Genomic DNA, 26,190 nt, shown 5'->3' on the forward strand with positions numbered 1-26,190 from the left:
AGGGAAAAATAAAAGAATAATGCAGCGTTATAATGTGTGCTGGGTGAGAAAAAAAGTGAGCTGAAAATGCAATCTCGTGTTAAAATCATATTCCATTGCAACAGACCGTCAGCCAATACGCGGTGAAATAACCCAGGTCCAGGCAACTTAGTAGTAATCAATTGGTTGCATAATAACTAAAGCGATTCAGGGATGAAGACGAGAGTCACAATAATAGCAAACAAATAAGCACAACAGAACCATGAGAGGGTATTCTTATCTCAAGATCTCGTGGAAGACAGCCACTTTCGTTTCGCCACGCTTCATTGTGTGGCGTCTTTTGAAATGCACAACGGGCCCGTTACGCGGCGTTTCATTTTGTTTCATCCCTCGCACAAAAGCTTGACTGACAATATACGAGATAGCTTGTTTCAGGTACAATGAGAGTAATTATTTAGACTGCATTGAGAAAGCAGTGATAGCTTATCGCAGTTAATAAAAGCTACACAAATATCGGCGTCTTCAGTGCATCACATGCTGTGGCTTTCTGGCACCGGACTGAAATAAAAAAAAAATATCTTCATATCTCAAGGTTGCTTTTGGTTCCAGAGAAGCACATTTGGGTCGAAGTGGCCACAGAGCGGCACTACAACTTGTAGACCACCCAAAGCACTCCTGCGCTGCCCCAGAACAGGATACAACAACAGCAGGGGAGGGGGACCTTTTTCAGCTTGGACATACCTAGTTGTTATTTCTTCCCTCACATATTCAGGTACAGTAGAGCCTGTGTCCATTACTGAAGGGGGCTGTATGCCTTTGGTCATGCGTGCAGAGAAGCCGGCTCCTGTTTGCTGCAGCCCTGCTACCCGTACACAGGGATCTATGCACCCGGTCACTGCTCTACATCTGTACAAGATCTGGATATATCGACGAGGTTATAATTAAATTGTCCATCCCAGCTTGATATGGATTAATAATTGCCCACTAATGCCCTCCTGACATTTTGCTGTATTGACTCGATACTGTTTGCAGCAGTGCGCCGATAATTATGACGCTTGGCATTCTTCATTGTGTCCCTAATGAGACCAATCAGAGTTGGCTCCACTTTTGCCTAAGAATTGGTAAGGAGTGAGAAGGAAGGATAGATTTTCTCCGAGGACCCATTAATCAATGATTTGGACCTTATCACAGAGATATTTCCTTGTCTTACAGGAGCATTTATTTTCTTACATTCATCATTTCTTGATGTGTAATTAGTGCTATGACAGGATAAGGACAAACTGTCATAGTATTTGGAGGCCAAATCACGAAAAGAGGACATCTTTGGACAAACACCACCACCACTAGGATAACTATAAATACTGAGATGAGAAGGTGGTATGGGCATCGTGCCACATCACTGCTTCGACTTCCTCACTGCCATCTGTGAGTGTTCCTCCTCTGGCGCTCTCACAAAGTCCGTTTGTGCTTTCCCCCCCCTCTCCTTTGTCCCCGTTTGCTAGGTTTAATTAGGTTATTTACTTGAGCCTCACCTCCCAGTGTTTTCATCATAGTGGCCATTGCAGATAGGGCTTCACACAGGGCAGGGGCAGATAAAAAGTTCGGACAAAAGATGATAAATGTCGCGAGAGGAGACCGGAATGCAATCTGGGCGCCACGATGCAGAGATGCTCTAATGGCTTCCCAGCAAGGAAGGGGGAAGGCACTGACGAGATGGCAACATGATAGATGGTGCCGGGATGGCCGTAAGGACTGTGAGGCAAGACGGAGGAAAAGAAAAGTCATGGAAGGAGAGAAAAACGAAGATGACCACAAAATGGAATCTAATTAATCTGGACTTGGTTCCCCCACTGACAAATACGGTGAAGAAGAAGAAGGGAAATTGTTTTTTAGGGACGCGTTTGCTCCCCTCCACCTCCACACCATTGCACTTTCCTCCCAGGTTGAAAAGGCAAAGGGACGCATGGGCTCTGACAGTGCTCCTGCACCTGTGGAGTGATTAATGACAGCGGACTGGCCTTACATGAAGCAGAGTGAAAATGAGCACACCAAGGAGAACCCTGCTATCAACATAATTCTCCTGCTATTTGCCGCTGCATTACACTCATAGAGGTTTTTAGAGTCCCTTTAAGTAAAATCGTTGTGGACCTTTTTTTGTTTTCACTTGCGTATATAATGCTCATTTTTCGGTACAATATTAAATTCCCAAAGGGTTTCTAAATGGTAAAATAGCATTATCATATAAATCCTTCACACAAATTCACAACATGCCAATATGAATACTGAGATTCATTTACTAAATGGACAGAAAATAAAGCATTGCAGAAGAACGGAAAGAGAAAGTGTCACACAGGGATGAATGAGTGGTTAACACCCATTATTGCCTCTGTCTGATTCAATAAGATAAATGTTGACGTGATATCCATACTTTTATCAACGTAGAAGTGTTTGTGGAAACTAATTGAGATGCCACGTTGTCACACACTGCCTCGCCATCAGTTTGACCCTCTTCAAGTTGAAAAAGTCACTCTGTTCCTTTATGAGCTTAAGTGTGCTAGATTTCCTAGAATATTCATGAAGTTAGCAATCATGCCGAGTCAATGTGCCGACTTACTATTTAACCTTTAATCTATGTGAGAAAACGGATGAAGTCGTTACTGAGGACCATAGTACACCTTGTGGCATTTTGTGACAATGTCATTGTCTTTTTACTCTTTCTTCCTGGCGGTTTCACTACTCCACATTAAAAGCCAATAGCCCCGGCCATTACTCACAGTTGTGCTTTTAGAATAATTCAGATAACTGTGAAAAGGGCATTGTGGATAGATAGGTCTTCATAGTACAGCTGGGACATTTATGTCCCTCATCCAGCTGATTCATGACCAGAAGTCACAAATACACAATCACATTATCTCGGATCACAATTAAATCAACAGTACTGTCTGGACAGTACTGTTGATATGTACATACATTGAATGCACACAAAAAAACAAACCCACACAGACATATTCACTTCATCCGGTGGACTAGAGCCCGTTACTGCTGGCAAACATTTGCACTTGAGGCCAGCGCCTTTGTTTACCCTCTTGCTCTGTCAACTGAGGCTCAGTTTGGCAAAGGGTGAAAAGGACTGAGAAGAGAGGCGCAACAAGCTCCATCAATCCAACGGCCACATCTCCGGACCCCAACGAGGCTCCTCGTCTATAGAAATCTCCCCCTTTTCTCCCCCTGTCTCTTAGGAAATATCACACAATATCCAATAAAATCACAATGCAGACAGTGTTGGAAAAAATATAGTATACATGAACTCTGAGGGATTGTTTTTAACATGCTTATAAACTATCAAAACCAAAATTGTCATGAAGCCAGCAGTTTTAAGAATGTATCCCCCTTTTTAAATCTTTATCTCTGGTTCTCTGAACTTGCTGTGATGGATTTCCAGCCTGAACTCCACGGAGGTGGTGTAATCATGGTCACTTGTGCCACCTCTAATGTGATGGAAATATGTCCAAGGTTAAAACTATTTTTCTAATCACATTATAAAATAGGATTTCAATGGTGGTTTTCAACTATTTTCAAAGGTTTGGAACCAGATACTACGGTACATTTCCAGGATGATGAATATGAATGCATCTTAAAACTTTGGCTCCAAAGCATAGTGTCTAGTAACACCCACACACTGTACACAGACAGACACACACACACACACAGAGTCATCCTCTTCAAACTTCTACACATCTCCAGATGAATCATCCCCATACCCGCACACATCAAGAAGGAGCCTTTTAAAAAGTGATCTGAAGCAGTTAATTTAACGGGATTATTTTAATGATGTCCCCTGAGGGTTGTTGTTTTTCGCTCCTTGGGGTGACATTGCACTGTTTGCTTCCAAGTGAAAACCCATCCGCCAGTCTGACCCTGATACCACCCGCCCTCATTTGTTTCCCATCTGTAGCTCTTCAAAGACATCGCCCACACACACACACACACACACACACACACACACACAACACTTTTCTTCAGGGGTTGGCAATTAATAATTCAGAGACCTCAACTTAGATCCACTGCATGCGGTTTAGTTGGAGACGTATTACTGATGTTTAGTTGACGCAAACAAGCCACTAATGCACAGCTAATGTGTTAACCTGCAGTATTGTATGTCACTCATTTAATGCAAAACAAACTCATGAAAAGAGTAGAATTATGAATAATCATTTCAAATGTAATTAATTTGGCCATTTAACCTTTATTTGGCATTTTGGTATTTATTATATCAAATAATGCAGCTCAGAGGCAACATTTTGAACATAATTACATTTTATTTTCATTCTTAGTAATGAATGCTTTTATGAACTCTGATAAAATTACACTAACCAGGGAGCCAGAAAGTTGACAAATTGAATTGTGTAGTGACAGCAGTATAAGCATATACATTATACCATGAAAGAATGAACTGCTTCAGTCATTCAAGACATCCAATCACTGCATCGGCACCGAGGCTGGTCCACTGATCGTTATCGGACCATGTTCGTTCTAAACAGCTGGATTGGTGGTCTCATAAAATGGCTTCGCTGGAGTTTTGAGTTGTGTCTCTAAAGCCTCTTTTGCACACCCTGTTCAAGACGGGACTGCTACGTCATTATCATGAGGGGTCTCATTACAAAGCAGTGTTGCGGGACCTATGCACAAACCTATGAGTGAAAGTGTCTGGAAGAGACATTGGTGCAGTATTTCTCACACATATACACTTGTCTGTCCGACGCCATCTGATTAACTAGAGGACTAGTAGCAGTAGGACGCCGCTGGGGAGTGGACGGAAAGCTCCGCTCCGCCGGAGCAGCTTGGACCTCGATGCTGCTGCAATCAGCTCACCCAGGACTGGATCCCGGTATGGCCGACGAAAAACCCCTTGTTAGACTGACCGGCCTTTAGTGACTGATCCCCAGATACCTCCACAAATAGAATCTAATTCTGTAGAAAACACTGGAGTGAAATACTTTGCTGATGTTATAGTCTGTTCATGCTTCCAGGGATTTGTGATCCGCCCCAAAAATCTTGATGCAAGCACCCTTAGACAGTACATGTAGGAAGCTAGCATTTAAACATAGCAGCTCAAGGCTCAGTATGATACGACTCGGTTGGAACCTATTAGTGATTTGGCTGGACTGTGTATGGTCAACGTGCCATATTGTGGCCACATTTTGACGAGGATAGTCAGCGGTACTGCACTACTCTCATTACATTATGCATCAAACTGTGTCAACACCCTACAGCTACAAGATTTATCACTATTGGGTGAGCAACAAACGCTTTGCGCAGGAACAACACCCGCGTATGTAGTGAGGAAGTAGATCAGCTGATGGATCGCCGCTGCAAACGTCATCACTCATTTCTACCAATGGTGTAACTTCAAAACTCAGCAAATCCATTACTCAGTCAGCCACTCAGTATTACATTCATACAATACTTCTCTCAAGTAATCACTTCTAAAGAGTAGAGTGTCAGACAGTATGCGGAATGCTTTTACGCTAGTGTATTCTGACAGATCACACTCATCGTTGGCTTCCGAGATGAGAAGGGGATTTGTTTTTTTTGTACCTCGAAAACATTTCAATCACAACCATTTTTCTTCCTCTCGTTTATGTGCAATACTCTCCCTTCACTGCCGCATAAAATTAGTGGGCTGTGAAAGGTCACTTTGGTCCTTGACTGTTTGTGGTACCTCCCCTGCATATTCTTTGTCCCAGTAATAGCTTTTTGGTTTGAGGATAGCCATGACTACAGAGGACAGTGTGCAGAGGGATTGCTCTTTTCAGGTTTCTTAGAAACTGCATTTAAATTGTAGTTTCACATTCCAACATTCTCCACATTTATTCCCAACAGATTTGTATAATATTCCCTGAACTTTACAATGTGAAAGCTGGTAGAATGTGATGGTTGGACGTACAGTAGACGTGAGAAAATCTGACTTAAAGGGCCTGTTTTTAGTTTTTTCCCCAAAAAGCTTGGTTTAGGTGTAACATCCTCTGCTGAACTTGGGGACATTCGCAGGATATCTGAGCTATACAGGAAGCCAGTCGTCATCTTGCAGGATTGCTGGAGCATGAGCTAGTTTGCCTGTAAGCGCTTGAGAAAACACAGTGCAGGGAATGTGTCACTTCTTACGGCCTGACAACTGGCATCCATCGGAAATGGCTTGGCACTACTTATCCATACAATTAAAGACTGTTTAAATATACAATGCCGAATCGCTGGAATGATTTGCAACGTAATCCATCTCTGCTCCCACGGAGACAAATATGAAGCAAGCTTTTCCGCTCCGTGGTTGAGGGCAAAGACAATTATGTGAAGTTTACGCTACAAAGAAATACAGTTGGACAGGCCCAAGCATATAATGCAATTCTCTCTTGAAAACAGTCAATTACGTCGCTTATTTGATTTTCCATTCCACTTTTCCCGTCCATATATTTTGACTTCTGCTACATGTAGTGCAAAGCCAGCAGCTTTGTAGATTCTCATCTGCACAAGCTGTCATGGTGATATTTCCACATCAATCTCCCAGAAGATTTACATCACATGTGCGGTAGAAGCATCTGAATCACACGCAATCATCCTCCCTTATTATCTACACATGTGATTACGTTGGCAGTGCGCTGACAGGCCAAAGAATGTTTATCACTTCTGCCATTTTTAACATCTTTTTAAGTCTGTGCAGCCCCAGCGTGATAACTATTGGCCATTTTGCTGCAGCACTGCCATTTAATGAATCGTTCCATTGCCTAGTGGATAACAGAGCGAACGAATGGCTTTCTGTGTTAGTGGCTGCCACTGCCTATCCTATCAGATAATTAACTTTTTGCAAATAGACTGCGCTGACTACCAAACAGAGTAAGCTTGCACAATTAGAATTGCTTATCTATGGTCGCTCTCTTTTTTCCAGATGTCGGAGGAAAAACAAACAAGACAAACAAATCCAAATGTCACACTTCTTACTCGACTGTTTGTTTCCTCAAGTGGTCACACACACGAATTTGCCCTAGATTTGTGTATTTATAGACAAATGAACAAGCACTGAATGAGGGAGGATGTCTTATTGAAGTTAAAGCCTCTGTATTTTTTGCATCTTCGTTCGACAACCTCAGCCCAGATGTTCAGAGTCTCCTACAGGAAGGTATGGTGTTTTCCACCTCCCTTCTCCTGCTCTTCTCTGTTTCTTTTTTTTTTTTTTCTCTCTAGCGGATGGTCTCGCGCCGACAGTGGCGCAATTCAATATTTATATGCTTCCTTCTGTTTGGTTTCCACCGCAAAGGGAGGTGGGCTTTCATGTGTCTGATTTGCCACAGCAGCGATTCAGTTCCAGCTTTTAAAGCGTTGGGGGCCGTTTGAACAAAGCCATCTGTTTGAGTGGGCCGTTTTATTAAGTGACAAACTGGATCCCTCTACCTCACTAATGTGTCCCGTGGGAGATGGCGGTAGCTTGTGTGTGTGTGTCTGGTAGAGAGACACACAGGAAGAGAGAGAGAGGTAAAAAGTGTTTTGCTCTGCAAACATTGCTATATACCACAGAAAAAAACTACATCTCTGACGTTCCTTCATTGCAGAACTTCATCTTCAATGACAATTGAACAAGGGGGCCTTTCAGATGCCATCTTATCCCATGAAACACAGAAGAAGACTATCGTCACTGTTCCATAAATAACCCTTTATATTTATTTAATGGAACCTTCCGGAATGCTCTATTGTCCCAAACCCCCCAATTTATTAATGATGTTTTCCCATTTGCAGTGCTCTCTCCATCCAGCGAGAATATTCTAACACCCGTGAGAGTGTGTGTCGGCGCGTTGCCGAACGTGTACTATAGGTAGTGCACCTCTCGAGCCCTTTTCTCCCTATAACCCCCCCCCCCCCCCCCCTCCCCCCAGATAATCTGTCAGTGCATTGGATGTGGGACATGTGCATTAGCCATTCTTTTTGAAGCTGTTGCTGTTGTCTCTGCAAAAGTGCCCTAACTCCTGCAGAGCTCCTGCCAGCAGCTGAGGCCTTGCATAGCAGTGGCAGTGAGCAAGAGCAACCCACACGTAGTGGGGTTAAAGAGGTCCCATTGGAATATGATTCATGCCATCTCAGTCATCGGGCTAAATACTTGGCAAGCAGCCGTATTGCAATTGATGATATGCATTTATTTATTCACGGGAGACTCTCGCCGGCTTATGAGCCAAATAACAGACCCCGACCCCATCGCAAAATGGACCCGCAGCCCTAGTATCCAAATACAGTCTCAATATGAATGTGTCATTAAGCTGCATTTTTGTATGTTCTGTTGAATTAGTTTTACATAATGACTGTTATGAATTTTGCTTAGAGAGCACATTTTAGCAGTTGGGAGGTGGGGGTTGGGACAGTGGAAGAGAAGGCTTGTATTATGAACTTCATTATGTGTGACAAGCAGCACAATATTGATGGAGGAGCGGGTCCCCATCATTGCACTGCATTAAAACCTCTGCAGTGAATTAATGTACTATTCCTGATCCAGTAATTAACAGTCATTCGGGGGCCATATCCCTTTTCAAGTAATCACTAATTGCAATAAGAATTTCAGTTTCCATTTAAGGCAAGATTACCGATGAGCATGCAATTCGAATCAGCCAACAGTTCTAATTAAGCTCCCGATTCCTTTTTCATTCTCTCTGCTTTGTGAGCACATACAATGTGCAGTTTGTTTCCTCCGCATTACAAAAGACACATTTTTTTTATCATAATGCTGCAGATAGAGAGCGGTAATGCATGTGTGGTTAAGCTTCTCTTGTGTTTATCTCTGTGTCAGTGCGTCTGCATTACTACAGTCAGTGTTCTCTCTGGCATGGGGTCACATGTTTCTGAACACGATATGGACAGTTGATTAATCCATACAGGTGGTGTTGCTTTATAAAGCACAGAACTGCAATCACAATCACCAACAGACCCATCCCTCTGCACCTGTCTTTATGGAAATATTATGATCATGAAATTGCTGCAATGGACTTTCAGAATACTTAAAGTCAAATGTCCTAGATACATACTGTACACGGCGCGCATCACTTTTACCCTCTTCCAACATAAGCAACCCCTTTCAGTCCTATTTGCACCACTTGCCGCCATTGTGACAATTCATCAATAGCGCAGAACTGGTAGGCTGCGGCTTAAAGATGTCGAATGAGGTTAATGGCATCTTTAAATGTTCCTTTCTTCCACCAGTATGTCCAAAATGGAGCAGGGTATTTGCAGACTGCCACCCAATGTGTTAGGATTAATTATCGCCCTCCACAACCCCACCTCACCCCCTGCAAGTTAAAGATTCAGAGAGGAAATGGCCCTTTTCATGCAAATGAAATTGAATATGTCAGTCAGTATAATTGTGAAAACCGAGCCGCCTTGGACTGGTGTCTGTGCCGAATAGCGGTTCAAACTGAAAGTGGGTTTATTAATGTTCCTCTCTCCACTCTTTGATTCATGCTCTTTAATGGCTCAGCAGATCAAACTTTAGTCGTGGCGGAGGCTTGATGACTTGGAATGTTTTGCCCATTATGAATGAATCCCAGACTCTGATCTATTCGAGAGCGGTATTTAAATGCATGTAAGTTAAGCCAATATCAAACAAACTTGTAATAAATGCAGATCCGCAAGATGCTCTGAACCCAACTATCCTCCCAGTTTAGCATGACGATAAAAAAACAGGATATCATTAGGCTCCGCTGCGCAGTACACTCAACTTATAGTCTCGCTCTGCAACAGGTTCCTTCGGTTCCCCCGAAACTTAATTCACTGCTGGTTGAAACCAACTAGTACCACAACCGGGGATAGTATATGCACCGTCTTTTAAAATGTGTACTTTCCATTCCCATTTGTTTTTCGGTTTGATGGTTAGAGTTAATCAGGGAGGGAAAGAAATGATACAACTCTTGGCATTTAGACTTTAGGTCAAGCCTTCCTTTTATAATGTCACTGGTGCTGCCTCTCCTCTGCTTTGACCGCAGCACCCTTTGAGAACACACAGCACATCCATAAAAGACGTGTGCTTGGTTATGGTCCTGGTAAATTATGCTAAACTGTTGCCTGTCCAAGAGCTTGATCTTAGATCAAAGCGCTGTTGTTGAACACTGCAGCCTGAAGTCAGTGAGAAAGGCTGCCCCAGTGTGGTGGTGATCACCATAAAACACCTTATTGATTGATCAGACCACTTCATTTAAAAGGTAGCTTTAAAAGGCCCCAAAAGGGGGGCAAAATGATAATAAGGATAGTTTATAGCAGCAACAGTAGTAAAATGTACTGCCCACATCGTTGAAGGCTTCCAATTTCCATTTATGTCTTTCCATTAAAAAATAATACTTGCCCCTTCAGCCCTGTGGACATGGGTGTTCTTAAGGACGGTAAAGGCCCTCAGTCAGCCACCACATTATTAACATGGCATTGATCCATTGATCCATGAAATAGAGCAAAGGATGCTATGAAGCTCTTCCTCCTTCCCGTTGGCAGCGATGTGAACAAGGTTACATTGTGACCTCAAGGGAGAACAGGCACAGGCCCATGTCACCAACCCTTTAGCTTGTGACAGGCTCTAACACTTCTCATTTGTTTGCCGGCGACAGCTTAGCACTGGATTAACAGGTGCCTATCCCAGGTATTAATTAATCCATGGTTACCTCTCAAAGGAGATCCCAACATGCTGCAGTAGTAATGAGTTGATTTGATTAAAAGGCACAACACTGAACTAATTCAATTATCTTCTATTCGAATTAACATGATTGCAGATAAATCTTTCCACTTTCTTATTATAAAAGCTTCTGTGTTGTCATGGTTGTTGTAGTTTTCCAACACAACCTTTGAAAAATCAAGGTTCTGAGGTAAAAGGTTTCTTCGTGGTGCAGGCACAATGTTTGTTCAAACACCGAATCATTCTAGCTGCTCTCAAGGGTCTAGTCGTGGCATTGTTCGGAGAAAACAGAGGTTTCAATCAGCCTCTGTCTACCTGCAGCCATACGAGGAGTCGACCAAAATGCATGTTTGTCAGCGGCAGACCTAAAATGGGGGTATGATGGTGCTATCAGCGGCCATGTCTGTGAAAACACCATTACCTCCATGTCACGCCTCAATCACTCCCCATTGTGCGATGACTCCCCCCCCCCCACCTCCAGTGCTGATCTCCCGCACATGTCCAAGTAGTCTATCACAGCCGGCGTGGGGAGACGCACCGAGCCATAATGGATGGCCCCGGAGCGAAAAACAACCCCAATAGCATATCAATTACCCATCAGCACCCTCTTGGCTGGATGACAATGTGCACCACACCCTGGCAAAGGCAATGAGATAAAGTGCAAATTCAGATATAATGGTGCTTTTTGCTGCGTACAAATTACACAGTGTCAACTGTGCTTCCCCCACCTGTCAGATCTGTCAGCCGCTGTATGAGAGAGTGTCTCCGAGAAGTGTGTGTGTGTGTGTTGTTGGTTTTTTTATCAGGTGATTTCCCAGACTCATTTGCCCAGTGGAAGCCCAGCTGCTTGCCTGTTTATCTATTCGCCCCTTTTGATTGCTGACCACACGTTATGTCACCTCTCCATGAAGCCTGCAGGTTAATTTGTCCCGCTCTCGCAGCGCTGCCACCACCACTGCTGTTACCGCTGCTGCTGGGCAGTACAATCTGAGAGGGGAAAATCAGTCTACACACACACACACACAGGCACACGAGCCGGCACAATCGCACACACACAGATGAGGTGATTCAGATGGTTGGCATTACTGCAGCTGTGTGGCCCTTAATGGCCTGCTGAAGTGATTGATAAAAGGCAAACAGTTGCTCCGCAGGGGGACAGATGGAGCTACACCTCCCACTGAAGCCGGTACTCGAGCTTTAGATGGAAATACTAGGGGAGTCTGACTAAGCACTACATTATTGAAATTAGCCTTGATCATTATGACGACGCTGGAATGTAAATACAAAATGTCATCTGGGAGAGACAGCTTCCGTATTACTCATCACATTGATGTGTTTTGTTGTCAGTTCATAAGCAGGAACTGACTGTCTTGGAGGGGATTCAAAAAAAATGTGAAAACAACTCAATCCTCGGAATTTTAACTAAATTGAGAATCGTTTTAATGTCTGACAAAACCTGAATAATACCAGGGAATCATTTTTACTTGACTAAATATCAAACTGCAAGAATATAGTTGCAGCTCTCTTCACTGTTATCGGGATCAGAGCCTGAACAGATGCGATTGTACAGTGCTGGTAAAACAACCGCAGTTGATGGGAACGTCCACACAAAGCAAACACTGTTCCACTCTGCCATTCTCTCACCTCCACTCGCCTGCATTTTCAGCATTTCTATCCTCATTGCCTTTACACTCGACTTGTTGTGCTGAACTGAGGGACCAATTAGGAGCATCAGAACGCTCACATGGCCGATCAGAGCGTTGCGAGGATCTTATCAGGTTCGTGTCTCGTTTGTGCGGGGGCACAAACCAACGTTCTGATTGGAGATTAGTGTCGTCTGCTACTGAACGGATAGGCAAGCCAGTGTTTCTCTGCAACAGTTGGGAACATCTTAACTGCGTTGTTAGAAACACCGAATGGCCACACGCAGCATGGAGACAGTGTGACGCGTAACAGCTTGTCAAGACGGATGACTTTTGAATGACACTTAAGGTTTTTCCAAATTTTAAGAACTTATTTCCCACTTTAGTGGCATTATAAATGAGTTACTCACGAGCGGCTTGAACACCTAATTACATAGAACACAGCAAAGGGTTACAAATAGTAGTCATTTCCATTATAGCCTTCTCTGTAGTGGAACAAAGTCATTCCTAAATGAACAGTTTCTATAAACCCCATTTTACGTTTACTGAATTTGCTTTGGGACAGTATCAAATAGTGACTACAATGAGAGAAGAGGCAATATTTTATTTTACAGAAGTTTGCAACCTACACACAAACTCAAATTTCTTACCACAATCATATCCATTCAAACATGTACATCAACTTCTTTTTTGTCATTTTATCCAAGAGTTCCTCTTTAAAACTCCCCAAAAAGTCTCAGTTATACGTCAGAGATTTCACAGTTGCGTAGAAATACTCACAGAGTCGAGATAAAATGCCCTCTGTCCTTTAACTTCTGATCTTAATCACTGATCATCCGTTTGCATGCACACAATAAAGTCATGTACAATCTCTTGCCTTGACCTCAACATGCTGAAATCTGCAACTGTGTTTCTTTCTAGTGCGTGTGGCTTGATAAGCTAAGCTTAGCATGCTTACTAACTGTTCTTGTCCTCTTTTATTCTGTTTCTCTCCAGCACCACCAAAGTTTTTAAGAACCCCCAATGACCAAACAGGCGTGCAAGGAGGCGTGGCATCCTTCATCTGCCAAGCTTCGGGAGATCCACGACCGAAGATTGTGTGGAACAAGAAGGGGAAGAAAGTCAGCAACCAGAGATTTGAGGTATTAGGTCTATTGTTCTGATGTAAAATGCTCGACAAAATGGGAATGCTTCAAGCACTGCTTTTGGCTCTGCTCGCACATAATCCATCGCGCCATGCCCATCTCGCTCGCTCGCTCGCTTGCTTGCTTTCCGCCCTGACTTGCCACCACGCATTAGCAGGCTCTAATAACCATGCTGGCTAGGCTTTTTTACATGCAGGAGTTTTAATGAGCTGCTCCACACAAAAGATCTGGGGACGGATTTGTAATTAAATAGAAGACAAGAAAAGAGCAATTGGACAGAAGAAAAAACAACTTGTGGTGTGACCCAGATAGCTACATTAGCATCACGCCACATTGGCCAGCTTTATGCAAAGTGAAAAGGGAAGCAGCGCTTTCACTTCGAACTATCCTTTTGCTTCGTGGCATCTTTATCTAAATGCATGTCCTACCCTGCTTATACTGGCTGAAGCTTTGATTTCTGGTCAGCTTTAATCTGAACTTGGGCTCAATACCCATGAGAAATAGCACATCATTGCAGAACACTGATAAGATTTCTATTAATTTCTGTGTCAGTCCTCGGGACTATCATGGTGTCACTTTTTCCGCCCTCTGCTCGAGATGCCATATTTGCTCGCTGCTGCAGAGCAGCGATGGCTTAACGGAGCTTGGAGATCTCTTCCCGCCTTTTCTTTGCATCTCATGCCCACAGAAATCTAATCTGATCAGAGTTCATTGCATCGCTCGTCGTGCTGAATGCTAACACGCTAGTTTTCATTCTCTCATTGCTTCACAAGGCTTGCTGGCTGCCGCCATTCCATATCCATTAAATCCTGCACTGCCTCCTCATCTTCTAACAAAAACCCATTTCCTTTTAGGAGTCTCGCAACTTCCTTTCTAATTCTGCCGCTTTGACTATGAAAGGAGGTTTTTTTTAATATTTTACCATCACCTGCTGTCAGCTTGAATGCCAACACCGCTATGGCTTGGCCAATGAAATGTTGAGCTGTATTGTTAACTAACACGTGCACAGATGTATTGTGAACTTTAGAAATGTTTGTAGGCCTCTGTGTGCGTTTGTGCGTGTGTGTGTGAGCGTGTGTGAGAGCGCGTGCTTGTGTGTGGAGCAGAGGTCTCAGGCCTATCTTTATTGAAATCTACCTCTATGCTTAAAAAGAGAGTGAGTTATGACACAGGGCTTTCTAAAATCAGTGAGTATACATGTAGCATGCAAAACAATAGCTGAATAAGCTACAACAAACACCTGTTTGTGAGCATTTTATGTGTCGTTCGTCCAATACAGTCGGTCCTGTCCTTTGTACCACTAATCTCACCTCATGGTACAAATGTCCGTAACCGTTTATCAAGCCACCTTTAACTGTCTGTGCTCGTTTCTGTCCCATTAACACAATCCAGTGTGATGCATTTCCAGGGGATAGAGTGTTAACTTTAAGAGTGGGACACATTCAGATTGAAATTTCACCCGACAACCCGATATCCAAGGAAAAACTCTGACCACCGTAACTTTCCCCATTCTTAAAGTTAGTCAGCCGCATCGATTATTACACCAATTAACGCACACATTAGGAGTAGATAGTGAATAGCTCATTAACTAAAAGACAACACGTCTGAACACATAACAAATGGACATCGACAAAAAAAAGGCTAAATTATTACTATTGTTCATCAAATATCCTTACTGACATATTACCAATACACATTATAATACTGCACATATCCTGATGTTACTTTTTGTACATGTAGAGTATTATGTAGGTATACAACCACAATATTCATAAATCACTAGGGTTCAATGTAAGGTAGGCAGCAGCTTTTGTTTCTGTCATGGGAAGCACATCGTGTCAATCACCATCAGTGTCAATAGCCAAATGTCCTCGACAGTGTTGTCTTGTCTTTCTCTGCGGAAGGTTCCACGCCCATTGAGAACCAAAAAATCTCCTTTAACATATCCTGTCTGTCGCACCTGCAGGTGATAGAGTTCGACGACGGCTCTGGTTCAGTGCTAAGAATTCAGCCACTGCGCACGCCCCGAGATGAAGCCATATATGAATGTGTCGCCTCCAACAGTGTTGGAGAGACGAGCGCGACCACCAGACTCACTGTTTTACGTGGTAGGTCCTTTCTCAGCAACCTCAAGAGAAAAAATAAATCACACACACACACACACCTCTGACATGCCCTTTGTCTCCCAGCTAACCCAGGTAAGCTTGAATGTACTTGTTTTATGTCTGTCCTGTCTTCTTGGTTTCTCACTTCCGCAACACACAGTCAAACCCAATTAGAGACTCTGGTTACACTCACGTTGTGTCTTTTAACTTGATCAGATTTAGTCCATTAGCCATTTAGCCGAGTAACTTTATGTTTCTAAGTGACTTAAGTCATTTGCATACAGATTCCTGACACAATAATTAAGATGCCAGTTAAATTATGCAAATAGCCATCCATTCCTAGCCTGTGGTGGTTAAATGGAAAAGCTCAGCAATAATTTTCAAATCAGTCATTTTTCATCTCTGCGTTTCAGCTTTGATATTCTTTGGCCGTGGAAGAAACACAGCAGTGTATTCTCATTCGATTAACACGCATATATTGTTTATGGTAGTATTCTAGACCCAAGTTGCCTTCATGCCAGTACCTTTCAGTGACCAGTGGCTGTTAATAGCCAGCCTCCTCTACACAGACACGTGTAACAGTCCAGGTGGGAAAGGTCAGCCACTTTGTTTACTTCCAGCAAACAATGAGAATAAAAGTCAGATGACAAATATCAAGTTGGTTGAAAGTGCCTCTTTTATAATAAGCACTGAGCAACATTTTATCTTGATTACACACAACATTGCATTCAAAGGCAATATGCGGCGGCCCTGAGCTTAAAAGGCTGAGTAATATCTCTCTAAAGAATGACTTGTTTGGCGGTGAATGGAGAAAATGGCTTTAGAAAAATGCCTTGGGCTGCCTGAATGAGGTGTGCTCCATTATGTACCACAATTACACAACATGGCAAATGAGTTTCTATTGAGAGGGGTGCTTCCATCCAATAGAAAAAAAAAAAAGCTGGCTCTGCGAGTCTCCGAAGACCCCCCCCTCCACCCCCCTCCTCTGCTTCTTATCTCGCCAATGAGCCAACAAAAGGGCCTTTGCACTCCAGAGGCAGATTGAAAGAGAAAGGTGGCACGTTCACATGCAGCTCTCGCCTGTTTACTCTGGAGCACAAAGTGAGGGTGTGTGTGTACGTGTGCACGTGCAATACTGTGCGCATTTCCTGTTCCCTTTCGCTCCGTCTCTATCTTTCCCCTTCACACACACACACACACACACACATGGACACACACACACAAATAGATAGCTAAGGGACGGGTATAGAAGCTGCTCTTCCCCGCTCCACGGCCTGGCATTAGCATGTTTATTACCATTTCCATTTTGCTCTTCTGCTCGCTCTCCTTTCCCATCAATGTATTGAAGGTGAGTAGAGGCCCATCACGGACCAAAAAAACAGGAAAAAAGCTGATTTTTTTCTTTCTTGGTCTTATTGCAAATAAAAAGGATGTGCTCCCTGTCCTCACATTGCCTCCAGTGGATGCATATAAACTCCAAAATATATTGGCATTGTGATGATAAGGTAATGTTTGGCACACTTTCTTTATTATATATGTCCATTTCATTACCCTCTTTCACCACTTGCTATGACGCAACAGGTATCCAAACCAACACCAAGGTCAAGCATTTACATTTGCTCGACATCTAGTGTGTTGTCGGTCTGACAGAGGAAATGTATTGTTAAGACCTGAATAATTATTGTGAGCAGTGATAACAGTCTTGGCTTGATAGACAAAGGAAGGGAAGCAAGATGAAAATCAAATATACACAAAAGGGGAAATGATGCCACAGTGCTGGCCACTGACACGGAAAAGCATTGCTGTGATAACATAAACTCCAGCAAGCCATATTCTTTGAGTTTACACTTCAACAGTTATAACTTCAGTTGTAGGCATCCATAATACAGCCAAAGACCCAACATAAGGATAACTTTCAGGAAGCTTGGAGTAAGCTGACACACTGCATTGTGGGGGCAGCGTACTGTATGGGTAACACAAGGTTACCTCAAGGTATATTATTTAGGAGACCAAAAAGCTCCCTCCTTCCAAAGCCACTTCGTACAGTACGATAAACACGGCGCTGCTGGTTTGCCGCTCATCATTCCACCTGGCGTAAACTGCAGTTTGAAAAAAATGCAACTTCACATTTTGTTTAAGTCCGATCTGTCACCATGAGCAGCAAAATAGTTTTTCTCTCCTCCTTTGGCCCTTTCAGTGTAGTAGAGATAAATAAATAAGCAAATACAAACAAGTGCTACTACACCAGGCCTAATACATATAAAGTGACTGCTTAGTGCATTTGGGCTCCAATGGTCTGTGGAAACAACTGCAAAGCAGCTGTTGTGGGAGGCTCGCCACAGGGGGCGATGCCTGATTCCATGAGGGAAAAGCACATTGTTGTAATAGCCATGCAATGAGGAGAGGGGACTTGAGGTGACGAAACCAAAGTTCGGGGGGGAAATTAGTATTCGAATGTGTCTCTAACTTGATAGTAAGTGCCATTAGCAATGAACTTCCAGGCTTAGGGAAGTGATTTGCATGAAAGGCGAACCCTGAAACGTAATGATTTCCAGAGTCACATCTGCTGGGCCACAGCGTGAGCTACGGGTTTCGTCAGTGCACTATTTTTTTCTGGGCCCTCTGTTTTGATTAACTACGAGATGACTCGACTTATATGCGACTCGGGTCTTTGAATTAAGGTTGTCGTGATTTGCTCTGTAATTGAGAACGACAGGAAGGGATTGAGAAATGGAGAAACAGCACATTTTGGGTGTCACGGCTGGAATATGATTTCAGTGAAGTGGTATTTGATCTAATTTATGAATATGCCCCCGTAAGATATCTGCGTACACGTGTGGACTCATGGAGAGCCTGTATATCTGTCACTAGACGATGCGAGGGCATTTGGATTTCATTTGTACACTTTTAACTAAAGTAAACAAAATAAATACTCAGAAAATGTAGCAGAGACACCCCACAGGGTCCACACTCTCTGCTAGGAGTAGTTCCAGCAGAATGATGTGTGGATTTGAGTGCTGCAGTTCATGATTCAGGCATGATTAAGGATTTATATTGCATCCTCACACTCCCATTATGCTGTCAACAGCCATTTCCTGTGCCCCACACACAGGCGTGCAAACTTATGCAGCTGTGCACAACTTGACAGTGGGAGCGGAAAATGGGAAGCCGCTCTCCTGTGACGGAAAAACAGAATGCATCATTTCCATTTGTATGGAATGGTGCAATGGCACGGTCAAAGCCGTGTAGCTGAGATGGATCTTTCCATATTCAATGAAAGGGCTGCTACATGATCAGTGATTATTCATGGACAATGTATGAGCTCGGCTCTTTGTCATTGTCAGAACAAAAATGGTCTCCTCCTTCATAAAAGACATCAAAAACGGATTCATTTATATTCCAAGCCTAGTTAACCGATATCCCAGAGATGCTGGTCAAGGCGAACTGGATGTGCCTGTGAAATGTGACTGATAATAATAATTCTAAATGTACCTTAAAGCTCATTCCTAACCATCATTTTCATTTTTTAATCTGCGTGCTCTTGCTTTCCTTCTTACAAGTGCAGAGTGAGGGATGAACAAAAGCTGTACTGCATGCTCAAATTGCTTAGCGAGATAAATGCTATGTCAGCTGTCTCGGACTGCCGGAGCGAGGGATGCAGTGGGGATGAAGCAAGTGACCATTGTAAAACTACTGCAGGGGGGGGGGGGGGCGCAGCTACCATACAATTCAGTGGTTTACTGGCGGGAGTTCTATAGAGGCAAGGCCCGGGCTGCCACATGGAACACTCCATTTTGTTAGAAAAAAAAAGTTTCCCTCCAAAATTGGTGCTGTGGAAACATGCTGAGTCACTGTAGGAGTTTAACTCTTTTGTTCCATTAAACTACGATAGTATAGACTTCTTGGAACAGCATTTTAGTTCTGAGTGAATTGTATAACCTAAGTGGTCGGTGCACTATGAAGTCATACTGATTCATCCTCTAACAGTAGGCAGGACTCTTAAACATAATTGTCCTTGTCAGCAGTTGTGGCGTTTCAGAAGCCACTATTGTTTTTGCAGGTTTTTCACAGATCATCAATTATCTTCATGTCCATTAGATGTTTCATTAAATAATCCACAGGCAGAGTTATTGCTTGGGATTTGGCCAATACTGATTTGATGCTACTCTCCCCTCAATTCCAGACTTCTCTCATACGTCACAGAACTGGAGCATAAGATGACAAGCTATTCATTATTGTAATTAAAAAGATGGAGTTGACTGTCCTCACAGAAATTGATCTCTTCTCAGAAAAAAAGAAAAGAAAAGAAACCCCACACCCCCTTATATCTTACTGCATGGTTAATGGTGGGAGCCAATCAGTTTCTGCATTGTACGCAAGATGATTTAAGGCATAACCGCTGCCAACAAGATGGATGTTAGACTTTACAGTCTGCATAGCGTGTGAGGAAACATCTGTTGGAGCCACAAAGGCGCTTGGACCGCACACTGAACATGATAGATAACTCTGCGGCTCTGTATTTGTTTGAATTCAAGTAAAGACAGCCTCCTGAATTAATAATTATTGATTCAGACAAATGAGGAATGTGTTTTCTGCTTGTTTGTTTTCCTTAGATGCCACTGTTCTCCACAGTGACCTCACTGTTACTGGCAGCGTAATTAGATTACGAGTGACTTAAAAATGCAAATTGTTTCCCACATCTTGTGGAAGCACAGATGAACAGTAAATACAATATGGTAAAGAGAGGTTACACACCTGAAACATGTTTCTTGCCTTTTAAAGATATTTGATATACATTGTTGTGTGTGTTAAAGTAAACAAGACAAAAAGAGACTACATGTAGCCATGCTAACCGTTTTGTAAGGCTGCATTTGTGCATTGAGATAAATGCTAGCCTTAGCACGCTAATGTGCTCACAGTGACAATGCCAACATGCCACATTTTAGCAGGTAAAAGATCAACACCACAGTTCGACATGTTAGCATGCTTACCGTTGCTACATCCTCTAAAACTGTATAGTTATGGCAATCATAAGATCAGACATTTGATCTTTTTTTAGCTTGATAAACGACTATCTGAATTCGTGCAAATGGCAGAATGTAACGCAGAAATATTCCATGACGAGGTAGTCGAGGGGTGCTAATGCTAGTAGCTTTGATCGTAGCTCCACTCAAGTCATTTTCTACTCGATTAATTGGGCACTGCAGGGTCATCCTTAATGCATTTGAGAAACGTTTCAAGCTGTGAAGGCCGCTCGCTAATTACAGCCAAACAACTTTGGCCTGAGAAAGTGGCAAGAATTGATTTCTGGGTGTAATTAGTTGCCTATAGATTATCACATTCAGTACAGCAAAGATGAGTGCAGTTAACAATGAAATGTTTTATGGCTGCATGAAAGGGGGACAAAACAAGTTTATCACAAGTTTCATCAGCGCTAAACCCGAGCCGTCAGATCTCAAAACATGTGGCCTCAATATCAAAATTTCCATAATAAAACAATGCCATCCACCGCCTGCTGTGACACCCATCATACCCCCCTAGTCATGTTTGGGGAGAATGCCCGTCTGATGAATTTGAGCTGCCTGATATAACCCCTTTTTCCATTAGGGCTCTTTGAGAGCCATGAGGTCCTTCTCTGCAGGATGTCAGCATGCATGAAGAATGCATGAGGAGTTTGTGGACGCATTCTGGCAGCTGATGGGATGCTTTCTTGCGAGTAAAGTAATACACACCACATACACACAAACAGCCCCGTGCAGTCCATTTAACCTGAACACACACACCGATTTCTGGTAATACTCAAAAGATATGCCAAGAGACAATCCAAGCCAAAGTATTAGAAATGCCCGTTTGATCAACCTGACCCACCTGCTTCTGAATGTATAGTACATGAAGCTTAATGAAGCAGCTCAGTGTCTCACAGTTTGGCCTTCTGTCTTTTTTTTCCTGCCCAGTCGGCAGACTCACCTGGTTGCTGATTCTCTCAGCCCTCACTGGCTCCAGCTTCTTCATCAGCGTCCCCTGAAAAGACAAACACGAATAAATCAACCCACAGAGTTAAATATTATTTTATGATAAATATTGATACGCAAACATATACTTTATTAAACTTTGACACATCAAGCATCATGTAGTCATCCCAAGTGGGCGGTTAGAGGGTGAATATACAAGAAAAAGCCTGAAAGATAAAAGCAGAGCAGATGTCTCGCAGTATGTGCTTCAAAGTGACAGGGGTGTCTCCAAGGAGACGGTAGCGTGTGCTTGTTTATATATTCCCTGCCACGTCCTCTTTATTTGTGAATGTTTAATGCACTCGAGAGGATCAAATGATGGTTGATGGACTGTTACGAACAAGCTAGGAAAAAGAAGAAGAGGCTTCCTAAAGTGTGTTTCATGGAGTTGAGAGAACATAGGCAACAGATATTTTACCTTTGTGTTTGGCTAATAATTCAAAACGTTGACAAAGTTTTCTCCCTCCTCCTTTGAATATTGCTAATAATAACAGCAAAAGTTCTGATGGCAGACAAGATGATAGGAGCAGATGCTTCTTTTTTATTTGCCCAACTGAACCAAATAAACCTTTTTCTGAAGTAAATGGAAGCATTGCTCAAGGTAACAGCCAGCAACTGGGATACGCAAAATGAAACCCTGAAGAGGGTTGGAGAGGGAAGATGGAAGACAGACAAAGACAGATTAGGGGAGAGCCTTTAACATCAAGCATCTTTCTCAGATGAGCTGCGACTGGATCGAGGCAGATGAAGACAGTGAGTGAGGCAAATTCAAGAGACAATGCCAGTGTGGGAGAAAGACATGATTGTAGGTAGAAAAGGTCCTGAAATCTCCTTTTCTCCCTCTCCACTTCCCCCTAGGTGATCTTTACTCAGAACAGTACATCTGGCTGAGCTGACGTCTAGTCTAGAGCAAGAAGAGTAAGGGGGGGGGGGGGGCATCTGAGCGTAAATGGAGCTTTGTGCCTGGCTTGCTGCTTGCCCAGCCAGGCCTGTAGAGAAAGGCCCCCTCTCCGCCCTTCCTGCTTCATCTCTGCTTTTCATCTCCCTCTTTACCCATCCTTTTTAGTACTATACCCCTTAGGGGCATCCGACACTAACACTCACTCTCTGCTTTCATTCTCCTCCTCCGACTCCCTTTGCTTATGTTGTAAATGGAAGAATATCACAGCTAATCCGTCATGTTTATGAATGACGTGGGGGCCAGGGGAGAGTTGGTGCGCCTCGCCAGAAGCGGTGGCGTACATCTCCGATGCATGCCCTGTGCTCGGCTGATCCAATCTGCTCCGAGCAGAGATGGCCATAGAAAATGTCTCTGGGGAACGGCAGACGGGGTCATTTTAAAGCATATTCCATAGAAAATCATTTTTGACCTGGATCGCGTTTCTCAATTTCAACCCGAATCCCACAACTGCTTCTCTACGGAGCTCCCGCCACAAAAGTCCTAAAGGGAGAAGTGGACATTCAAAAGAATCGATCCACAATCTGCCCATGATTGTGAACTGTATAGCTACTCCCTTCTGTAGAGAAATATGACAGATGTGCATTACATCTTTCATGGAAATATGTAGTTATTGTGTGATCCACAAAGGAAGTGTAAATGTACTCGTTTCACACGTGTTTCAAAGAAATAATGCACCATGACAACAGTGTGTCAACTAAAAGTTTTACAACTAGTTCTCCAATGTCATTCAGAATGAGCAACGGCTTGAATTGTTCATCTGTGAAGGTTTTTCTGGGGGGGGAAAAAAGGCTCGGTGATTAATAGATCGACTCTACAATGGTTTCCTCATAATCTCAGGCATTAGGCGAGGGTTTTTTTAATGACAAATAAGCAGCATTCAATTAATTATACAATCTCAAAGGGGATTTATGGAAGAAACAATCAGTGCGGGGCAAAGGGGGAGACGATGCTATTTTTCACAGAGACAGAGTGCCGTGAACCTCGGGTTACCGGAGCTCTCTGTGCCTTCACCTTCCTCCTCCTGTATTTCGCTCCTCCGTTCATCATCACAGGATAAGGAACACACTGGTATTTCTCAATCCATTCCTATTTCGCTCCTTTAGGCCAACACGGGTAAAATAAAATTTGAGTGGATACGAGATGGTCCCTCGTTGTCGGCCCTCAGGCATTAGCGGTTTTCTCAAAGAGACTGCATTTGCTCAGCAAATTACTGAACTACCTTTTAGAGGTAACACGCTAATGCGACTTCATGCCACTTTGTGTTGAAGTGGGCCTGCTCCTCTTAAAACTATTATAGAAAATTGGAATTAGCTGCTTGAGCCATGTCTGGCACATTCACAGTAATATTCATTAGCGTGCTCTTATACCTGTTGAATCAACTGATGTCTTAAAGCATGCCGTCATCAGCCCGGCTATACACTTCTTCTGTGCTGCATGGAAGAACCCAATTTTTCACTGCAAAATATTCAGTATGTTGGGACACATTTGCAAAAACATGTCCCTTTTGTTCTAGTTTGTGAAAGCCCTCGTGTGTGTACGCCATTTACATTTTACAGGTAAACTACTGCAGACGGTAATTGTTTTTTATTTTCATTTTTCACCTAAAATCACCCTCCTTCATAATAAATGATGACTTGTATCTGTGAAAATAGGCCCTTGAAACACAGTAGACACAAAAACTGACATAATCTTCTCTCTAAGTTAGCCACTCCATCAATGCTGTTATGAAGACTGAAGTAAATGGATCATGGGCTTTCATAGCAAACTCTCCAGCACTCTGCTAAATACTACAGGATTGATTCTAACCCGACGCATTTGTAAACCTACACTGGAAAGCTTTGTATGCTTTGCTACTTAACATATTCTCATGTCGGTTTGTCTAAGGCTTTGGAACATAAAGAATTGTGGTCCCAGGCTTATAATTGGGACTCGCCCTCAGATTTGAGCTCTTTTCCTGTCTGTAGAATAACAATTTAAAAAAAAAATCAGTCTAGATACACAACATGTTTTAAAACAATTTGAAGGTTACTCGCCTGTGAACCCCTGACAAACAACTGAGGAAGATGAATATCAGAATTGTCCCCCTACCACACACTGTTGTGTGCCTTAATGGACGAAGTGCTGAGCATTTTGTTTTCTATTATTGGATTACTTAAGCAATATCTACCCAGTGCAGGTGCCAGGAGGCTTATTTGGGAATTCTGGCTCAGAGGAAGCTCCAGTGGGAAACCTAATCTTATTTAGACTGGACAACATGTGTGCCAAACAGCCCTCGGATGTATCACTGAGATAAATACATGCTTTGGATTCTCCGAGGGCATTTAGGGAAAATTCAGACATCTCCGTTTGTCATTCCGCCTTTTTTGCTCAGCAATGATGAACAGGTGCTTTTATACTCAGGATGCTTGTCAGACTCTGAATGAATTATGCATTACTTTCACTTGTATCTCTGCAATAGTAGTCCTCTGTGGCAGCTTAACTGCTTTACTGTTACTGCTTTACTGCCCTGTCGTAAGCAGTATCATGCTTAAAAACAAACAATCTAATTAAATCAATATAATCAAATGTGTGTTTTTTCATTGGACAAAGGAAATAAGGGATAGGAGCTCCAGTGTTTGATTTGAAAAATTGATTCGGGGACAAGTTTCACCTTTGCAAAAGTTTAGAGTCAGAATGATGGAGTGTTGATTAAAGTAACTCTGTCTTAGTCCAGGTTTGAGATAGTTGAACCAAGCTGCAGGTGGCTGATAAAGCAACGGGTGGCTTTAGATTTAGAACCTGTCAATCATTAGGCGCTGGATTGTAAAAGTACACCTTTGCACCACAGTGGTAAGTGTACCTTGTAAGTAGAGCAAGGAAACCAACGATGTGGGTGAAAGTGGTGAAACATTAGAGAGAGGGGAAGAGGAGAAATAGAGCAGATGCCGTCATAGAATTGGCACAAAATGGAATTGCTGTCTGCCTTTGTTAATCAAGAGCTCTTACGTTTGGTTGAGTAATTTTGTTTGTGTGAAAACAAAAGCATAATTAACATTCCACTCTCCCAGGCCAAAGGAAAAAACAATAATAATTGAATACGTCAGTTTAACAGGAGCTGAACGGAACATTTTGTTGAAGAGGATTCAGGTCGTCTCTGAGCGGATGTATTAACTAGGCTTGCAACACATTTTTGAGAACTGTAAACAAATTACAAATGTCATTTATTCATCTGTGTCAAGATTTCCTTTCTATCATATCACTGCACTTCTACAAGTTTCCTTTATTAATTACCTTTTACGAGCTTATAAAACACCAAGTCCTAAATCAATCTAGGTCAGCTAATGCATTAGCAAGCCATGAAACAAGCCAATTCCAAAATGACGTCCTTGTGAGCAGCAAGAGTGTATGATTAACATGATTAGCACCCTAACCCTGCTAAATTCTTCTATCTTCTTTCTCACTTCTTTGGGATTTTTTTTTTTTTCCGAGCGTGGAAAGTGCTTTAATCACTGTCCCTCAACTTCAAATGATATGCTATGGTGTGGTGGGAAAGAAAAATGGCTTTGGCTCAGGCTGCTGAGGAAAATAAGCAGTGCTGTCACACTCCACGGGTAATGTTTTGTGGCTCATCTTTTTGTTCTGGCTGAAATATCTGGGGAGGGGTAGCGAGAATCAGA

General features: G+C 42.8%; 1 protein-coding gene across 16 annotated transcripts in view; it reads left to right on the top strand.

The window, feature by feature from the left end:
* The window catches only part of LOC142971806 (receptor-type tyrosine-protein phosphatase delta), a 343,430-nt gene that overhangs the window by 265,062 nt on the left and 52,178 nt on the right, over positions 1 to 26,190 (top strand). For 15 of the 16 annotated variants that reach the window (XM_076112487.1, XM_076112472.1, XM_076112479.1 and 12 more), the window contains 2 exons: positions 13,309 to 13,454; positions 15,424 to 15,565. In XM_076112487.1, the coding sequence (XP_075968602.1) occupies positions 13,309 to 13,454; positions 15,424 to 15,565 (288 nt within the window). Of the gene's footprint in view, positions 1 to 13,308; positions 13,455 to 15,423; positions 15,566 to 26,190 lie in introns of those variants that run through there. The other variant, XM_076112481.1, reaches the window with a different exon arrangement.

Source organism: Anarhichas minor, unplaced genomic scaffold (assembly GCF_050575085.1).
Source record: "Anarhichas minor isolate MPS153535 unplaced genomic scaffold, ASM5057508v1 ptg000049l, whole genome shotgun sequence".
In the NCBI taxonomy this organism is placed as follows: Eukaryota; Metazoa; Chordata; class Actinopteri; order Perciformes; family Anarhichadidae; genus Anarhichas; species Anarhichas minor.